Source organism: Acomys russatus, chromosome 24 (genome assembly GCF_903995435.1).
Source record: "Acomys russatus chromosome 24, mAcoRus1.1, whole genome shotgun sequence".
NCBI classification, from domain to species: domain Eukaryota; kingdom Metazoa; phylum Chordata; class Mammalia; order Rodentia; family Muridae; genus Acomys; species Acomys russatus.
Window position 1 is genome coordinate 27867796 of NC_067160.1, and position 18170 is coordinate 27885965.

The window sequence follows — 18170 nt, forward strand, 5'->3', positions numbered from 1 at the left end:
GAGCATTTGTGTATGCTGGGCAGTGGGATGGTCGGTATTTGAATTTTGAACGGCTGCTGTTTATCACTGGGGATGGAATCTATGTTATATCATGGGCTTTGTCTGCAGGTATCCAGTTCTCAGCAAATGTCCCCACTAGACTGTGTGAGAATGTGAATGGGGCAAGAGATCATTAGTGGAGTTTGCTATCATTGTTAGTTTGTCCATGCCTCAGAATTTGAAGTTTAACCCTGACAGGTGACTAATTGTTAGTTCTTTAGTGTCCCAGAGCAAAACAGATGATCACCTAGCTGGTATTTGAAGTCGGTGCTCTCAAACTATTGTACATGTGCTGGGATAGTGAGGGAGAGACGCAGGTAGTGGATCACCTCTGTCTCTTTCCTCTTCCTAAAATGCTTGGGATCATTTTACAAACACACACACACACACACACACACACACACACACACACACACACACCACAAACACACACATCACAAACACACACACACACACACACACACACATGAAATGCAGACCGAAGTGAGGAAAATCAGTTCAGGAATGAAATTAAACCTTTAATCAGATACTATGAAGAACTTTGGTGAAGCCACAGTTACAATCTCATCAAAAAACAAGAATTTAAACTAAATTATCTATGAATTTTGCACATCTCCTATTGCCTGGAAAATTAAAAAAACTTTAACTTTGTTTAATAGAAACATGATCATGCTTTTATTTATTATTTGTTAAGGTAGCAAAAGGGAAGTTTGGTAAATATTGCACATTCTGACCAGACTTTTGTTTCCTACTTCTGATTTGTAAAAAAAAGAGAATAAAGTTGAGATTAGCTGAGAGGCAAAGGTCTTCACAAGTTCTCTCATTACCACTATCATCATCTTATTATTATTATTATTATTATTATTATTATTATTATTATTATTATTATTATTATTATTATTATTACATGTGTTTGGGTAGTTTCCATGCACGTATGTATGTCTATGCCTAGTACCAAATGAAGCCAGAAGAGGACATTAGACCCCCTGGAACTGGAGTTACAGACTATTGTGAGCCACCATGTAGATGCTGGGAATTGAACCTGGGTCCTCTGGAAGAGCAACTAGTGCTCTTAACTGCCGAGCCATCTTCCCAATCCTGCTTTACAACTTCTTATGGACATATACTTTAATACTATATCCAGAGTTTTGAAAAACAGTCATTTTGTTCCACTGCTAAGAATCTACTTTGCAAAATTCTGCTGTCCTGAGCTGAGGTTAGGTTAGGTTTCTGTTAGGTTATCAGCAGCGAGGTCACCGCAGCACCCGGATGAACTAGTTTAATGACAGTGCCCTGAGAAGGCCATTCTGGTTTCCTTCCATTTAACTGGCTTCTCTTAGTCATAGCCTTACTTATCAGTCATCTCTTTCAGATACAAAATGGTCTCTAATATCACTTTCATCTTTGCAAATTCTTTATTCATGTAACAGTCACAGTTTTACATTGTGACCTGGGGTCGGACAAAGACGCTCTTGTGAGAGAGCATAGCTAGGCATGGGTGTCAACTTCAGGGAGTCTGAGGGTGGGCTTAGTGTGTGGTGGGTTGTTGGTGAACTTTCTAGTATTATATTGACTCCTGACCATGTAGCACTTGGCAGGAGAGCATCTAAGCAAAGTGCTTACTGTAGCGTCTATTTTAATTCCAGAACTGGCCAGAGATGACCATACTGTCATATGCACTTTGCTTAGAAAGCTACAGTTAATTGTTGAAGTTCTGCCACACAGAGAAGCATCAGACCAAGTCCTAGTTGGCTAAGAAGTATTTTGAAAAACAGTTGGGTTAGTTTTGTTTAAATGAGCACGTTATCTGTGACTATGTAGCAATCAATCCTAGTACTTGGCTCTTTATAAAACTGTTTGGAGTCCATAACTTCCTATTTCTTTTTGTTTGTTGTTTGTTTGTTTTTAGAGACAGGGTTTCTCTATGTAGCGTTGACTGTCCCGGATTCACTTTGTAGACCAGGCTGGCCTTGAACTCACAGAGATCCGTCTGATTCTGCCTCCCTTAGTGCTGGGATTACAGGTGTGTGCCACTGTGCCCAGCTCATAACTTCCTATTTGTAAAGACAAAGTCCATGGACATTGTTAAAACGTCAATGTTCTTATTGTAGTGATAGTAGTTGGTGTAAGTTTATTGTATTTATTGCGTTGATCTTTCTTAAAGGCTTAAGAGTAAGGGAAAAGGCTATACTGAAGTCAATGTGCCTCTCAGAAGTTTCTCCCACAGTGTACCTCTCAGAAGGTTCCCGAACACTACAGTAACTGTCACCAGCAACTATTGGTGACAGCACTCAGGGACAGAATCACTTACTTGTTAGAACAACTTCTCACAACTTCCTGTTTCGATGGAAACTTCTGCCACACTCACATCTTCAATAAGTCATTGAGAGTTTTATACTTCCCTAACTTCAGCTTTCCTGTTGAAAGAATTACCTTCGTTTCATGAGTGCCACGGATGAACTTTAAATACTGACCACAACAAACCATGTTTTCTTGTCAGATAATGGAACTTGGACTCAACTTTGGCTTGTGTCAGAGTATCACGAACAGGGCTCCTTGTATGACTATCTGAATAGAAACATAGTCACCGTGGCTGGAATGGTTAAGCTGGCGCTTTCCATAGCCAGTGGTCTGGCTCACCTACACATGGAGATCGTTGGTACTCAAGGTATGCATCTCCTTTCCAAAAGCTGACCTTTGTATTGAGTTTACTTTAGTTCTTTATAATCATCAAATACAGAGGGGACAATGGAGCAACTTCACAAAAGTGAGGTTCTTGTCACAGTGCGAACGACTTTCTCATACTCTCCGAACCACACGTGTTACTCAGGGTGTATTTTTATCCTCAGTGGCTCCATCCTTGCCATCACCCTGTGTACCCGGAGGTCTGGTTTTGGTAGCAAAGGCCGCATGTTCACATATGCAGGTGATATAAATTCTTGATTTTGAGAATTAAAATATAATTGGGAAAGGTGATGTGACCATGAGAGAATATCTGAAGCTGGGGGTGGGAGGCTGAGGCAGAAGGATTGCCCATGAGTTTGAGGCCATCCCAGGTTACATGGTGACTTCCATACCAAGCCGGGACTATCTTAAAAAGATAAGAAGGAATATCTAAGTCATACTTGAAAGCCGAATGATAGATCCTGCCTTGTTGATTTGCTGAGCCCGCAGAAAACTTACTCTCAAAAGCCATTAGCCTAAACAGGCCACTAGGTTCAATGACCTCTTTATATTCTTAAAAATTATTGAGATTCCCCAAGTTTTGGTAAATGTAGGTTATATTTATTAATAACTTCAATATTGAAAGATTTTCATTGATATATTTAAAAATTGTTTACTTCAAGAAACTAATTAGCCAATTAAATATTAATATGAGTAGCAGCTTGCAAAGGTTTTATAACTTTTTTCTAATGCAGTGTAGTGACAATAATGTTTTTTCTACATTTTAAAAGTACCTTTAATGTCTAGCTTATTGTCTGAAATTTCACAATGCTCTTTGTTCTATTTGCCTCATTATATGGTTTTAATTGAAGTCAGTGGAGACATGGTGACATGCCCCTGACAGGTCGATGTATGGTAGTTTTAAGGATTCCTCTGTCATCTTCTGTTCCACTTGAGATTTGGTAGTCTAGCGTAGTCATATTTTGAGACCTGTTTGGTTAGAAGCTACTCGCCTATTGTGGATCACACACACTAATAACTTTAAGTAATTTATTTAAACAAATTGGCGATGAATGCTCGTAATTGTCACCTGGTGTTCTGCACACTGGAACTACTTGAACAAAAGCAAGAGACTGCTCTCACTTAGCTCGGACTCCGAATAGGAGCCTGCATATCTCTCCATAGCTCTGCTGGACTTGGGGTGCAGTCAGAGACAATATATCTGAGGAGATGGCATTTGAGCTAAGCCTTAGGAGACCCCAGTCTTCAGTAGGGTCAAAAGCTGAATACATTTTTCTTATGCTTTGTAGGTAAGCCTGCTATTGCTCACCGAGATATAAAGTCAAAGAATATCTTAGTGAAGAAATGTGACACTTGTGCCATAGCTGATCTAGGGCTGGCTGTGAAACATGATTCAATCATGAACACTATAGACATACCCCAGAATCCGAAAGTGGGAACTAAGAGGTAAGATAACTTTTCATTGGTGGCTTACTAGAGTTTATATGGTGGGTCCAATGCCATGAGTGCCTGTGTGCATCCAAATGTGAAAAAGGGTAGACCTAGAAAAGCAATAAGTCCTTCCGGTGACATTGAGAAGCCCGTGGCCACAATGATTACAAAGTGGGAGGGTTGTCTTTTTGTCCTGGTGACGTAGCCGTTTGTATGCAGAGTCTAGTTCAGAGCAGTGGTGAAGAGATAATGGCACGCCATACTGATGTGACGCATTTTCTGGATGGAGGAAAGAAACCACTTCAGTCTTATATAGACACTTCAGCATCTTTGTGCCTCATCGGGGAACTAAAATTCAGGGCTTGCTGTACAGGCTCAGGCTTTAAAGAAGACATAAAAAAAAAAAAAAAAAACAGTGTACTGGAATAGGTAGGGTAGGGATGATATATAAGAAAGTCATTTGTGTTATAGTTATGCCCTTAATCCACAAAGATATTGTGTTTCAATTTATATTTTACCTATAGTTGCACCTGTTCTTAGTCTCCTAGAAGGATGCGTTTTGAGGTAACACGCATTTGAATACAATCTCCACTTTCAAGGAGCAGAATATAATAACGCTAGGGGGAAGCATGGAGTAAAAGGAGCTCGCACAGCTGTGGCTAAGATAGGCTCATCAGTCACAAACCGTCTGGTGTGTTTCTTTTGTTGACCAGCAGGTGGCTCTGCAGCTACTCTATGGCCATCTCCTTTACCTGGGCTCCCAGCTTGATGCTACTTTTTCCTAATTCCAGAGCTCTTGGCCTTGAAATCACAACGACCAAAATTGTTTCCTGGACATGTTAAAGCGCTCGAGATAGAGATTTTTCTAAGGAGATAGAGCTGGCATCTAAGCCAGTTGAGATTTCAGGACAGTGCTTGAAAGCCATTTGCTGTCTTCTGGTAGACATTATCAAGTGGGCAGAGAGATTCCAGGCAAGTGTGTTCAGAATGAACAGCCCTAAAAGCCTTTCTTTTCCAAATAAGGACAATCCTCTTGCTATTCCTACAAAAGGGACCCTCAGGCAAGGCTTGGGTGCTGGTTTCCTTGGGGGAACCCAACACTTTGAAAGGAAGCCAAAGAGTGTAGAGTCTGGAGAAACACCCAACTCTTTATGGGCCAGTTAGGCTCAGTCAGGCCCTGTGACTCTAGGACTTCTTCCATTAAGCTTTGTTTGAACTATGCCATATTTTTCTTGGTCACGGTATATAATAAAATTCTTTATTCTGAGAAGGTATTTGTGGAATGCCTTGTGTTGGCTATTGAGCGCCCTGGGGTGAGTGATGCACCCTGTTTTTCAGAAGGACCTTATCTGCGTGACAGATTCTTGTGACGCCAAGCTCTGTTCTGTTGCTGAGCTCTTCTCCTATTGACCTTCTCGGTTTTTTCTTTTCAAGCACTAGGCTGCCATAATGTGAAATTGCGTAACCTTTAGTTTCATTTAAAATGTTTTTTTAAAATGATGGTTGAGCCAGTAACTGTCTTCTTTTTAATTTCACCCTATTATGGTATCTGAGATGCTCCTCTAAAATTGATGGGAGCTATCTTAATTCATGTTTTGTAACACGATGTGTTAAAATTGTGTTTCACTGGACCGAATCTCAATGTGTACATTTTGAAGGTATATGGCTCCTGAAATGCTGGATGATACAATGAATGTGAGCATCTTTGAGTCCTTCAAGCGAGCTGACATCTATTCTGTGGGGCTAGTTTACTGGGAAATAGCTCGAAGGTGTTCAGTTGGAGGTAAGCTTTTGGAAATACCCTTTGTTCCCCTTTCCTTGACTCTGAGCACAAGATATAATTTTCTATATTTTCCCCCTCAGTATACTGAATAGTTTCTGAATAGGTAAGAGAATTCCATTCAGTGATTTCTTTACAGGGGCAAAAGTAGAGCATGCTGTGGAGAGTGTGTGGGGGTTGTCTTTTGAATTACGCTTAGATGTGGGTGACAGTTTCTGATCATTCTGATACCCATAAAGATTATTTTTGACTCACTTGAAAATTATCTCATTGGACTTTGGAAGCAGCTGAAATCCCTACTCTTATCCCAAATGAGCTAAATGACTTGTCAAAGTGGCAGGACTGCAAGCCTTCTGTTTCCCAGGCCTTCCCTCTTTTCTCTCCTGTGATGTAAAGCACTAGGGCAGATAAAGTGGAGTGGGAAAGTGAACGACAGCTTACCTTTCCCCCTCTACAGCTTCCCCAAGCTTGGAAGTTAGTAAGGGGACCCTGTTAATGCAATATAATGAGATCAGTTGGGCGGGGGGACCAGTTAAATGCTCATATAAAGGAGTTTACAGAGTATTCCCCAAGGAGAGACACACCTACGATGCAAGTGAGTTTAGGACTTCGTGGTGTGTGCTGTGGTGTGTGTGTGTGTGTGTGTGTGTGTGTGTGTGTGTGTGTGTGTGTTGTATCCCCACATGCCATACACTGAGCTCATGTTGAGGTCAGAGGACAGCTTGTGAGATTAGATTTTCTCCTTCTACTATGTGGGGTCTGGGATCATTTCGTCAGGTTTGGCACCAGTACCTTATCTGCTGAGCCAGATACCTGGAAATTCCTTAACCAAAAAAGCTATTTTGATAGGTAAATATACTCTATTTATAAAATGCTGATGTTATGCTATAAATATTGGAATTACAGAAATTAATATATTAGATATATAATGGCAACTTATAAAAATAAAGTCACATTTTAAAGTCATATTTTTATTGGAGACAATATTTGTTTTATTTTATATTGTTATAAAATTGTATACAGTTATGTGGTATTTTATGTATTACATATGACAATTTTATTAATTTTACATTTTATAAAAATTATTTTTATATTAAAAATATTACTTTACATAGTGGCCTGTTTCATAGCGATACATTATTTTAACAAAAGTGAGATTCCACTTTGCCAGGGTATCATGTGTGCCTGATATAAGTAGAAGTAAGTGGTATTTAGTTTGAAATATACATCATTGCTGATTATATATGTAGGGAAATGTATTTTCAATTTTCTTATAGGAATTGTTGAGGAGTACCAGTTGCCTTATTATGACATGGTGCCTTCAGATCCTTCGATAGAAGAAATGAGAAAGGTTGTTTGTGATCAGAAGTTCCGACCAAATATCCCAAATCAGTGGCAAAGCTGTGAAGTAAGGCTTCTATGTTTCTCCTCCTCTTCCTCCTCCTCCCTCCTCGGCATCCCTCTGCCTATCCCTCCTGCCCTCCTCCTCTCTTCTCCTTCTTCATCCACTAGAGAACAACACAACCTGTGTTCTCATTTATTTCCTTCTATTTATTTTTCAGATTAGCATCAGTGAGGATTTTCAGCTGATATGTAGTCTGTCCTTCTTTCTTTCTTTCTTTCTTTCTTTCTTTCTTTCTTTCTTTCTTCCTACGAGACAGGGCTTCTTTGTGTACCCTTGGCTTTCCTTAACTCATTTTGTAGACCAACCTGACCTTGAACTCACAGAGATCCACCTGCCTCTGCCTCCCAGAGTGCTGGGATTACAGCTGTGCACCACTGCTCCTGGCTTGTATTTCTTTCTTTGTGAAGTTGCTTAATTCATCCCATATATGGAGTTGTTGTTGTTGTCATTTTCTTTTACTGTCCTTAGAGGGATTTTATTCTCTTTGGTAGTATGCGTCCATGACATAAACCCCGAGGCCCAGGCAGTCTCTGACAACAGGATCTTTACTAGTGTATCTCTGAAGTCCCCTGTGCCTTAGGTGACTGTCCGGGATGTATGTCCTCACTGAAGTGGTTCAATAGTTATGCTCCCTGCTCCTCCATGGCAGCATAGCAGAACCACTGACATGGTCCACCCCAGGGCAACAGGCTGGGGGCTGAAGGGCATGGGAAAAACCAGTGGGTAATTATATTGTAATTGGTAACTTAGGCCTAATCTCCAAGTGTCTGAAGCTTAAGCTCCCTCATCAGATGAGCATCCACACCTTAGATTCAGTTGTTGTCTCTCTTGTCTTCACAAGCAATGCAGGGCTGGAAGCAAGCATGGTGGATACACACGGGACATAGTGCTCCTTCCATAAATTTCTACAGAGAGAGGGAAGGAGGTGGCCCAATCCTGTCCTCTCCACTCCTGTGTCTCCACCTCTCCTCTCCTGTACATCCACCATCCTGTGTCTCCACCATCCTGTGCCTCCACCATCCTGTGCCTCCACCATCCTGTGCCTCCTCCATCCTGTGCCTCCACCATCCTGTGTCTCCACCATCCTGTGCCTCTACCATCCTGTGCCTCCACCATCCTGTGCCTCCACCATCCTGTGCCTCCACCATCCTCTGCCTCCACCATCCTGTGCCTCCACCATCCTGTGCCTCCACCATCCTGTGCCTCCTCCATTCTCTGCCTTCACCATCCTGTGCCTCCACTCTCCTCTGCCTCCACCATCCTCTGCCTCTACCATCCTGTGCCTCCACCATCCTCTGCCTCCACCATCCTCTGCCTTCACCATCCTGTGCCTCCACCATCCTCTGCCTCCACCATCCTCTGCCTTCACCATCCTGTGCCTCCACCATCCTGTGTCTCCACCATCCTGTGCCTCCACCATCCTGTGCCTCCACCTTCCTCTGCCTCCACCATCCTGTGCCTCTACCATCCTCTGCCTCCACCAATCTCTGCCTTCACCATCCTGTGCCTCCACCATCCTGTGTCTCCACCATCCTGTGTCTCCACCATCCTCTGCCTCCACCATCCTCTGCCTCCACCATCCTGTGCCTCCGCCATGCTGTGTCTCCACCATCCTGTGCCTCCATCTCTCTACTCCAATCACTGCTGCTGATTTTCAGCCCTATTTTAACATAACGAGTCATTTTTGGTGACACCATTGCTCTTTATTTTGTTTTGGGATTATTTTATGTAGTTGTCTCTTTACCTTTTCTGTTTCTCTCTTCCATGATGCAAACTTTTTTGTTTAAGGCATTTGTTAGTGTTTTTGTCTTTCCTGGAGTTATTTCAACTCTATATTTACCTGAGAAGCAGATTTAGTGGCTTGTATAACATTCTGAAAGAATTAACTTTCTAAAATTATTAATCACACGGGGGATATATGAATGGTAAAGTTTAAAACATAGTAATTAAACGAAAACTTGTGAATACACGATTTGAAAAGAAGAACATTTTCGGAATCTTTTGAGGAATTTTTTTATTATTCCCTAATTTCATTTATATTTTTGCCACACGTATATATGTATATCCTGAAAAATATTTGCATTTATGTATTTATGAAAATTGTGTGGAAAACTTATTATAGATACTCTCTTTATACACACACACACACACACACACACACACACACACACACACACATATATATATATATATATATATATATATATATATATATATATATGAAATCTGTCCATTTTCATTGCTACATAACATTCTGTGTGGATATAATAGGATTTCTTTAACTATTCTAGTATTGGTTATCAAATGTGATTTATAGATATAATTATTAAAAATGTTGCCAAATGTATTAGTGAATTTTATTGTTGCTGTGACAGAATATGTGACAAAAAGTACTTAGAAAAGGAAGGATTAATTGTAGCTCTAAGTTTGAAGGTATCATCATGGAGGAAGAGGCATTGCAGTAGTAACATGAGGCAGCTGGTCAAATATGAGAGGGAGAGAGGAAGAGAGGGGGAGAAAGAGAGAGAGAGAGAGAGAGAGAGAGAGAGAGAGAGAGAGAGAGACAGAGAGAGACAGAGAGAGACAGAGAGAGACAGAGGGAGGGAGGAATGGTATAGGCATTTAAAACATCAAAACTAATCCCACTGACACACTTCCTCCAATTCTTTCAACAAGGCCACACCTCCTAACCTTTCCAAAGAGTTCCATTAACTGTGGACCAAGCATTGAAACATATGAATCTATGGGGCCTTTCTCACTCAGAGCACCGCCTACTCTGTCCAGAATCAGAAAGCACGCAGGAAAATTGTGGCGCTCAGCTTGTTTTCTTTCTCTCTCGACCCAGGGCATCAGCCTATGGAATAGTGTCACCTACACTTTTTCTTTACTTTTTGAATGTGACAAATGCTTCATGTTTAGGTTAAATAAAAACTAGACATTGGTTTTAATAAAACTTTTCCTCTTAATGTCTTTTCCACTGACTGTAAATTTGTTTTATTTGTATATGAATGAATATTTTGCCCGCATGCATACATGTATACCATGTGCACATCTGATGGCTGGGAAGTCCGAAGAAGGCTTTATATTCACTGGAACTGGAGTCATGGGTGGCTTTGAGTCACCATGGGAAAGTTTGGCACTGAAACCAGCTCCTCTAAGAGAGAAACAAGTGCTCTTAACAACTGAGCCATCTCTCTAGCCCCTCTAATTGCTTTTAAGAACTTTGAGACAGAGGTCTACAGTGTTCTTCTGTTTCTCTACATCTCGTGGCCAGTCTTTCTGCTTGCTATGTTTTGAAGTAAGCTCTCACTATGTAAGCCTAAACTCATGGGAATCCTCCTGCTGTAGCCTCTGAGTGCTGAAATCACAGCATGCACCACCAAACCCAGCTTTATGGTTAAACTTGTTCAAACAAAGACTGTTCTAATTCTAAGGATTTGTGACATGCCTCTGTTCTAGAAACTTCTGTGATAATATGTCTTCAGATAATTCTTCTCTCATTGTCTCCATTTCTATTTTTGGAAAACTCAGTGGCTGCTATTAAACCTTTCAGATTCTATTTCGCTTCACCTGTGCTTCCGACGTTGGCACCGTATACTTGATCTTGTAGATTTGGTTTCTAGTTCCTCACTGCCTCAGATATGTCTAACCTGCCGTTTAACTTATCTGCTAGATTTCATATCAAGAACTTTTACTGGTTCTGAAAGTATTGTTCTTTTCCCCACAGGTAGTTCAAGTTTTATTTCTTTTTAAATGTCTTAAATATTAAATATTAATTTAAGAGATTAAATATTAATCTATGTTCTTTAATGGATCTGATTCTGATGGTTATTGTTTTGATTGATTCTTGTTTATTTATTGGCAACCCTCCCCCTTTCTGAGTGAAGATTTCATTATGTGTTCAGGTTTACTGAAAAATTTGGACAAATTTTTTTTTGTTTGTTTTCTTCACCAAAAGTCAAAGTAAGTGTTTTTCCTTACAGACTTCTTTCATATACATACATACATTTTATTATGTTTATTTTCCTATATGTATATGGAAATGCATGTGTGTGCCAGGGCACACTTGTAGAGGCCGAAGGACAGCTGGCAGAAGTCTCTCTTCTCTTTTCACATGTGGGTCCCATGATTAAACTCATATTCCCAGGATTAGTTGCAAGTCCCTTTACTTGTTGAGCCATTTTCTACCTCAAGATTCATGCTTAAACTCAGGGCTTTTAAAAAAGCGTCTTTAACATCTCTTTCCTTCTGGCTGACTTTCCTAACTTTCACATGTGGTCCCCCATCCCACAGGCTCTACAACAGAAAATGAGCATATGCCACTAGACCTCCCCAGCTTCAGTGACTTCCTGGGTGTCCCATGCTTCATGCTTTTACATTGATTTTCCCCCTAAGTATATATCTTCTTTCTTTGAGAGTTCGTTTATACTGACTTTTTCTATCTCGCCTTAGATTATCATTTGCAACATGCAAAGATGAATTGTAAAAGTGTAAATCTTAGTTTTCAGTTTGATGACTTTTTTTTTTCATGTGTGTGCACATTTGATTAAAATGTAACTTGGTATTCACACCACTTCCACACCCCTCTATGGCTCATGCCACATTTTAGGTGTTTGGTTTGACACAGGATTTCATGTGACTGGCCTGGTTACATAAAACTTGAATTCCTGGTGCTTCTGCCTCTGCCGCCCAATTACAGGGACCGTGCGCTTGCACCACAGCACTCAGCTATTGGTAGAGGAGTTCAAAAATAGCTACCCTTCCATCTCAGGAGTCACCAATATCATGTAAGCTAGTCTTTACAAGGTTCATATTTGTGCCTTTAAAAGAGTTTTTGTTGTTGTTGTTTTTTGTTGTGTTGTTTTGTTTTTTACAGACGTTTGGCCCAGTTTCCTCAATCACCCTTTGGTTTGCGGTTTTGCTTCTCTGGTACTTTGCTCTGTCCACATTAAGCCTTTGGTGTCTTTCTCTCCTGAAGGCGCTCCGAGTCATGGGAAGAATAATGCGTGAGTGCTGGTATGCCAACGGGGCAGCACGCTTGACAGCCCTCCGCGTGAAGAAGACCGTCTCTCAGCTCTGTGTCAAGGAAGACAGCAAAGCTTGACCCCACACACAGGCAAAGAGAAAGTGCTGACAGCTCGCTTTTGTGTCTCCTTCTTTGTCTGAATGTGTTTTGGCTTCATTTTTGCTGCGTTTTGTTTTAGTTCTACCTCAATGATGATTCACTACAGTGTTTTAGTGTCCCAAAGACAGCATGAAAAGACAACTCTAAAGTTAAGCACAGGCAGGTCTTGAATTTCCCAATCTTGGTGTTGTCATTAACTTTATTTTTCAAAGGTGACACAACTCATTTTTTAAATGTAAGGAGGAAGATGTTATGAATATAAAATAAGCTACATAAAATAGTAAAAAAGCAGTTAAATCTTTGTTTTACTTGAACCAAGAGCAAACAGAAATGAGATGTGTATTCAAATGTAACTGGGTATTCACACTAGAGCATTTTATAATGGAATGGAACTTTAAAAATTAGTAGGATTCTTGAAAAGTAAATTTTGCTCAGAATGTTAACATCTGAAGACTGGAAAGCTGGAGGTCATCAGTGACGTATGAAAGTGAGGCCATGTTCTCAGCACTTGCTCTCTCCTTACTGTTTATCACTCTCCATCCCTACTCAAGCAGTTCATAAGTAGTTTGAAAGTCACTGAGCCATTACTTCTGATATATAACAGAGGTCCCCAATGTCGTGAACACTGTGAAATGGCCCAGAGTCCCAGATCTCATGCCAGGGATGTCACAAACCCTGTGACAATAAGCACTGTGAAATTTGCTGGCCACTACATTCCTTTGAATTCCCATAGTGCTTTTCTTCCTAAGTGGGAGCATCTTCAGTTATAATATTTTAAATTTAGCCATATAGAGAGTGCATCGAGTATTTTGTAAGACCATAATGGGTTTGCTAGGACTTCAAAACCAATCTATCTGTATGGCCCCGTAGATAGGTCATCGCTATTCCATTCAATAATGAGAAAATATTTCCTGAACATTGCCAAAGACTGACCAATTATAAGCATACATTGTCTAAAGATGTATGTATTAAGATGTCATGACTTTGGGGGTACATATTTATAAAGAAAGGTAAACAAAGAAAAAGTTTGAGAAAAATTAAGAGCACTCTTCCAAAAGAGTTTAACCACTTACTGGTAGCAGAGATGGCCACACTGGTTATTAGAAGATATTCCTGGCCTCTAATGAGGGGCCGTGTATGGAGAGATTTGGCAGTTCTGCCTCTGTTCTCCTTTTTTTTGGGGTACAGAATACTTAATAGGATTCCAGATATTCCGCTCAAATATACGATATGATTTAGTGAAGGTGATTTTACACGTTGTCTTTCAGTATGCTCAAACACTGCTTCCCAGACCCCATTCCTTAGAGTGTCCTTCTGCCTAGATGTCCTTAGAATGGAGGCACTGCTCAAGCAACTTGAACAGTGAGTGACATGATAGCATATTCTATTCTTTGATGGGTCTCGAGTTGAAGACATGTTAGCTGGATATTTTTAAAGGCCAAATATTTGATTGCTCATAGTACAGCCCTTTCATTATAGATAGGGTGAAATTTCACCACTGAGCATTTAGATTTTCTCCAAAGGCCAACATGGGGCATAATGTTCTGAAGGATGCACCTATGTTGTCCATAAGACAGCAACTTGATGTGTACATTTTACTGTGGAAATATACTACTGGATCCATTTCATTTGCCCAAGCTGACATAAGAGAAACAAAGTGCCGTGGCAGCTATGGGGTTTGCGTATACTTCCATTCTCAGTCAGACGCATCCATTTATAAGCAGGGAGCACCCCATAGCTTGCTTGCCACAATATTGGGTACAAGAGGGAATAAGAAGATAGATAGGTCCTGCCCTCAGGGATTTTAAAGTCTAATTTGGGAGTGGGAAAAGGCATGTGAGCATGAGGGAAGAAAGTAAATTGACAGAGAAAATATGCAGTGGGATGTCTTGAGTTCTATGTGACAATGGTTTCTAGAACAGGTCTGAAGCTCACTCCCAGTTTGCAACACATTTAGAAAAGATCTTTATTTAGATATTAAAGTCTAATTATACCATCAGCATCGAAAGGTGCGCCTATGTGAATGGCTGTTAAAAAGAGCTGTGTGACAGGTGATCTGGCTGGTGTTTATTACCTTATTTAACACAGTTTGTACATGAAAGAAATGAAGTTATTTACTTAGATGATTGTATACAAATCTCCAACTAAAAAGATCCTACTATATCCTGTTCTATTCACCACTGTTTGGTAAATACACTTATTAGATTTTAAAAGAGAGGGTGTTTTAACATCTTTATATTTTGACATTATGTTTTATAATTTATTTGAGAGTATAGAAATGTAACTTATATTTTATTGATTCAGATTTCACTGTGGAGGAATCTGTATATTGGTATGTTTTTGAGACATTTTGCTGTTGTTCGGTTGTTGAACTGTAATTCCTAAGTGAATAGTCTTAAAGAAAATAGCAACAAAAGGATAAGGGAAACAATAGAATTGTAGTTGTTCCTTAACTCTCAACGCAATTATACATAGAAACTGCTCACTTACTAAAAAAAAAAAAGTAGTACATAGAGCATAAGGCAGATTTACTGTACATACCTATGCAGATCAATTTACATTACATGTTTTTAATGGAATCTTATGCAATACTTGTTTCTTTTGATTTTGTTATGAGCAAAAATATCTTCTTAGGTTAGGTGCAGAGTGACATCATTGTTTTGCTTCTTATGGACATTTTGGCTTTGGGTGTAACCTAGAGCTTAGGAATGCTATTATAAATTTTTAGTACTGTATGCAGAAATGATGGGATTTATACACGGCATCACTTCTTGAAATATGAGATGCGTTATTTGCTGTCAACATTTGAGCATGAATTTGTTGCCTTATAAGTTGTGTGTTTAAGTTTGTAATCAGTACCGATTCTGTTGTATGCATTCTTCCATGTCTAAAATATTTGGCATGTCACATCTAGAATTCTTAATTTATGTTCTGCCTTGAGAGCTAAGTGAAACATGACTGGCGTGCTCTATTTTAGGCATAGCACTTGCTTTTCATCTTTATACTTTCAATTAACTTTGCATTTTACATTTCCATAATTGTATGAAAATAGTAACCTGATTGCAATGTCTGTAGAATTTAAAAATCTGCTTTTATTTTAAAATGAAAAATCTACAATACATTCATCGGATTAGAAGTGCTACAATAACTTATTATTTTGAATGCTTCTACTATTGGAGAATGATTAAACACAAGAAAAGTCCACTGTCTTGCAATTCTGCCACCATGTGAATTACTGGGGCAGAGTAAACTCAGGGCCAGTTTGCAATCTAAGGGAGTACTTAGTGCATTTCCTGAAGGCAGGGAGCAGGCATCTGCCATCAGACAAGGATCAGGAGAATAACTTGAAATTACTTGGCAGGGAATAGCTTTTTGATTCTTGAAAGTGAAGATGAAATTTTACATGGATAAATTGATTCATTTAAAATGTGGAAATTTTGATTTCTACCAAGCAGTTAGGGAACATTAACAAACGCATCAATATTGCTATAGCTGAGGTCTTCAATAATCAGTTCTTTTATATCACTTTAAAAACCAGTATTATCAACTACTCAGAAGTGTTTATGCTTGGTATCCTAAAATGATGCCACTGTAGCTTTTGAACCTATTTCTTGTCATCTGTGAAGTGTAACGTTTCAGCAAATAGCACCGATGAATGAGACAGTCATAGTTTTAAGGGCTTTTAATTTTTTTTTCAGGTTTCTTTAAAACTAAACCAAAAAAGAAAGAAAGAAGGAAATAAAGGAAGGAAGAAAAGAATGAAATCTATAATGTAAAACATTCATTAAAAATCTAATATTAAGCATAGTTTCTATAGTCTACATATTTTTTCAAAGGACTCTAACACACATATTTTAGTACCTGGCTTTTTTCTTGCCCTTTCACTTTTCTTTTATTATTTTTCACCTACTTCTAAACTTACTGTTCTTTTTAAACTTACTGTTCTTTCACCATCTTCCAAGATTATAGTTACTTCTTAATTATTTTTAAGCATAGCTATTATTTAACTTAATTATCATAGAACTGTACATTTGAAATGAAAAAGAAATCCCTTAGTGAGCTAAATTATTTTGAATGTGCCACGATGCAAAATAAAAATAAGAACTTAAAAGTTAAAGGGACACTGAGCCTCATAAGTTGATTCCAATATTTTGGAGACAAAGAAACTGGAGATCAGATATTGGGTGGCTGCTAATGATTGTGGAAACACGGTGGTGAAACCTACTCCTGAAACCTCCCCCACTTTTACAAATTAAAAGGTCAATCAGAACGTATCTTAAACTGCCATGTGCGTGTGTTAATATGAGAAGTCATTCAGTGCTGAGGGTCAAATCCTATAGTTCTTGGTTCATTTCCACCCAAATAATTTACTCAGGTCAAGGTCAGTAGGAAAAACAAAAACAAAAAAATAGACAAAGCGAGCGTTTCAAAGTAGTCATCAAGCTAGGTAGACAAGCCAGGGAGTGCTGATAAAACTGAAAATGCAATTGAAAAGATGGTAGTGTGTTGGAGGTTCTTGGTGGTGGCTGGAGATGTGGAGCAGTGGCAGAGGGCTTGCCTAGCATGCTCAAGGACTTGGGTTCGATCCTCAGCACTGGAAAGAGGCAGGCAGGCAGGAAGGAAGGAAAAGAAAATATTACCAGCATGAGTAATAATTAGAGAATCTTCCAGACTCTTTCCCTTCTCCCTCTCTGCACATATTCTTCTTTTCCCATTGTGTCTTGGAGTGGATGCAGGGTGATTTGGTGCATGAACTGGGGACTCTGTGTCATGCCACTTATATACTCTCTCTCTCTCTCTCTCTCTCTCTCTCTCTCTCTCTCTCTCTCTCTCTCTCTCTCTCTCTCCCCTCTCTCTCTCTCTCTCTCTCTCGTTAGTTTTGACTTTGACACTGCTTTCTTCCAGTGGCAGATTTCCTGAGCCATGCATCACTCCACAGCTCTGTCCTTTCATGTATTTGAACCCTGTCCAGACTGTTACACACAGAACTTCTTAACAAGATTTTAATCTCCCCCACTGTGTGTAAGAGGTTTCGCCTCATCAGTTCCGCAGTGATTTTTCTCTTGGCACTGGGGAGAGAGAGGGCTTTGTTAATAACAGGCATGACTTTCTCTTAAACTTTAGTCAGACTGTCAGGTTATAGTCTAGCTCCTAGCTAATGCATAAAGGATGCCCGATTCTGCCCTAATGCTGAATTCCACTTAAGCAGTGACTTGAACAGAGACTGTGAGGTACCATGTCCCATAATGTGAGTGCTTGAGCTACTTCTGTGATGATGGCTGCCATTGAATTGTTGTACCTCTGCCATCCTTCCAAAATCTTGATTTATTTATTTTCTAATGTGTTATGGGTGTTTTGACTGAATGTGTGTCTGTGCACCATGTGCACGTTGGGTGTGTCAGAGGCCAGAAGAAAGAGTCTGATCCCCGGGAGCTGGAACTACAGGGAGTTGTGAGCTGCCCACGTGGGTGATGGAAACCAAACCTTGGTCCTCTGGAAGAGCAGCAGCCAGTGCTCTTAACTGCTAAGCCACCTCTCCAGCCCTGCTTCTGCCATGGTTTTAGGCTAAGCCATGTACCATGCTGTTTGGAATGTAGATTATCCTGAAATTAGGTAACAATCTCCACTTTAAAATTTGTTATTGATAACTGCCAGGATTCTTTTCCAGTTATGAAGATAACATTTGGGAGAATGTGAGTTTCAGC

At 39.7% G+C, this 18170-nt stretch overlaps 1 protein-coding gene across 1 annotated transcript in view; it reads left to right on the forward strand.

Moving 5' to 3' along the window:
* The window catches only part of Acvr1c (activin A receptor type 1C), a 76407-nt gene extending 63654 nt beyond the window's left edge, over positions 1-12753 (forward strand). Inside the window, exons 5-9 of the mRNA XM_051166579.1 lie at positions 2540-2707; positions 4014-4170; positions 5814-5938; positions 7213-7343; positions 12319-12753. Coding sequence (XP_051022536.1) covers positions 2540-2707; positions 4014-4170; positions 5814-5938; positions 7213-7343; positions 12319-12444 — 707 coding nt within the window. The 3' untranslated portion in view covers positions 12445-12753. The remainder of the gene's footprint in view (positions 1-2539; positions 2708-4013; positions 4171-5813; positions 5939-7212; positions 7344-12318) is intronic.
* Positions 12754-18170: the final 5417 nt, after the last annotated feature.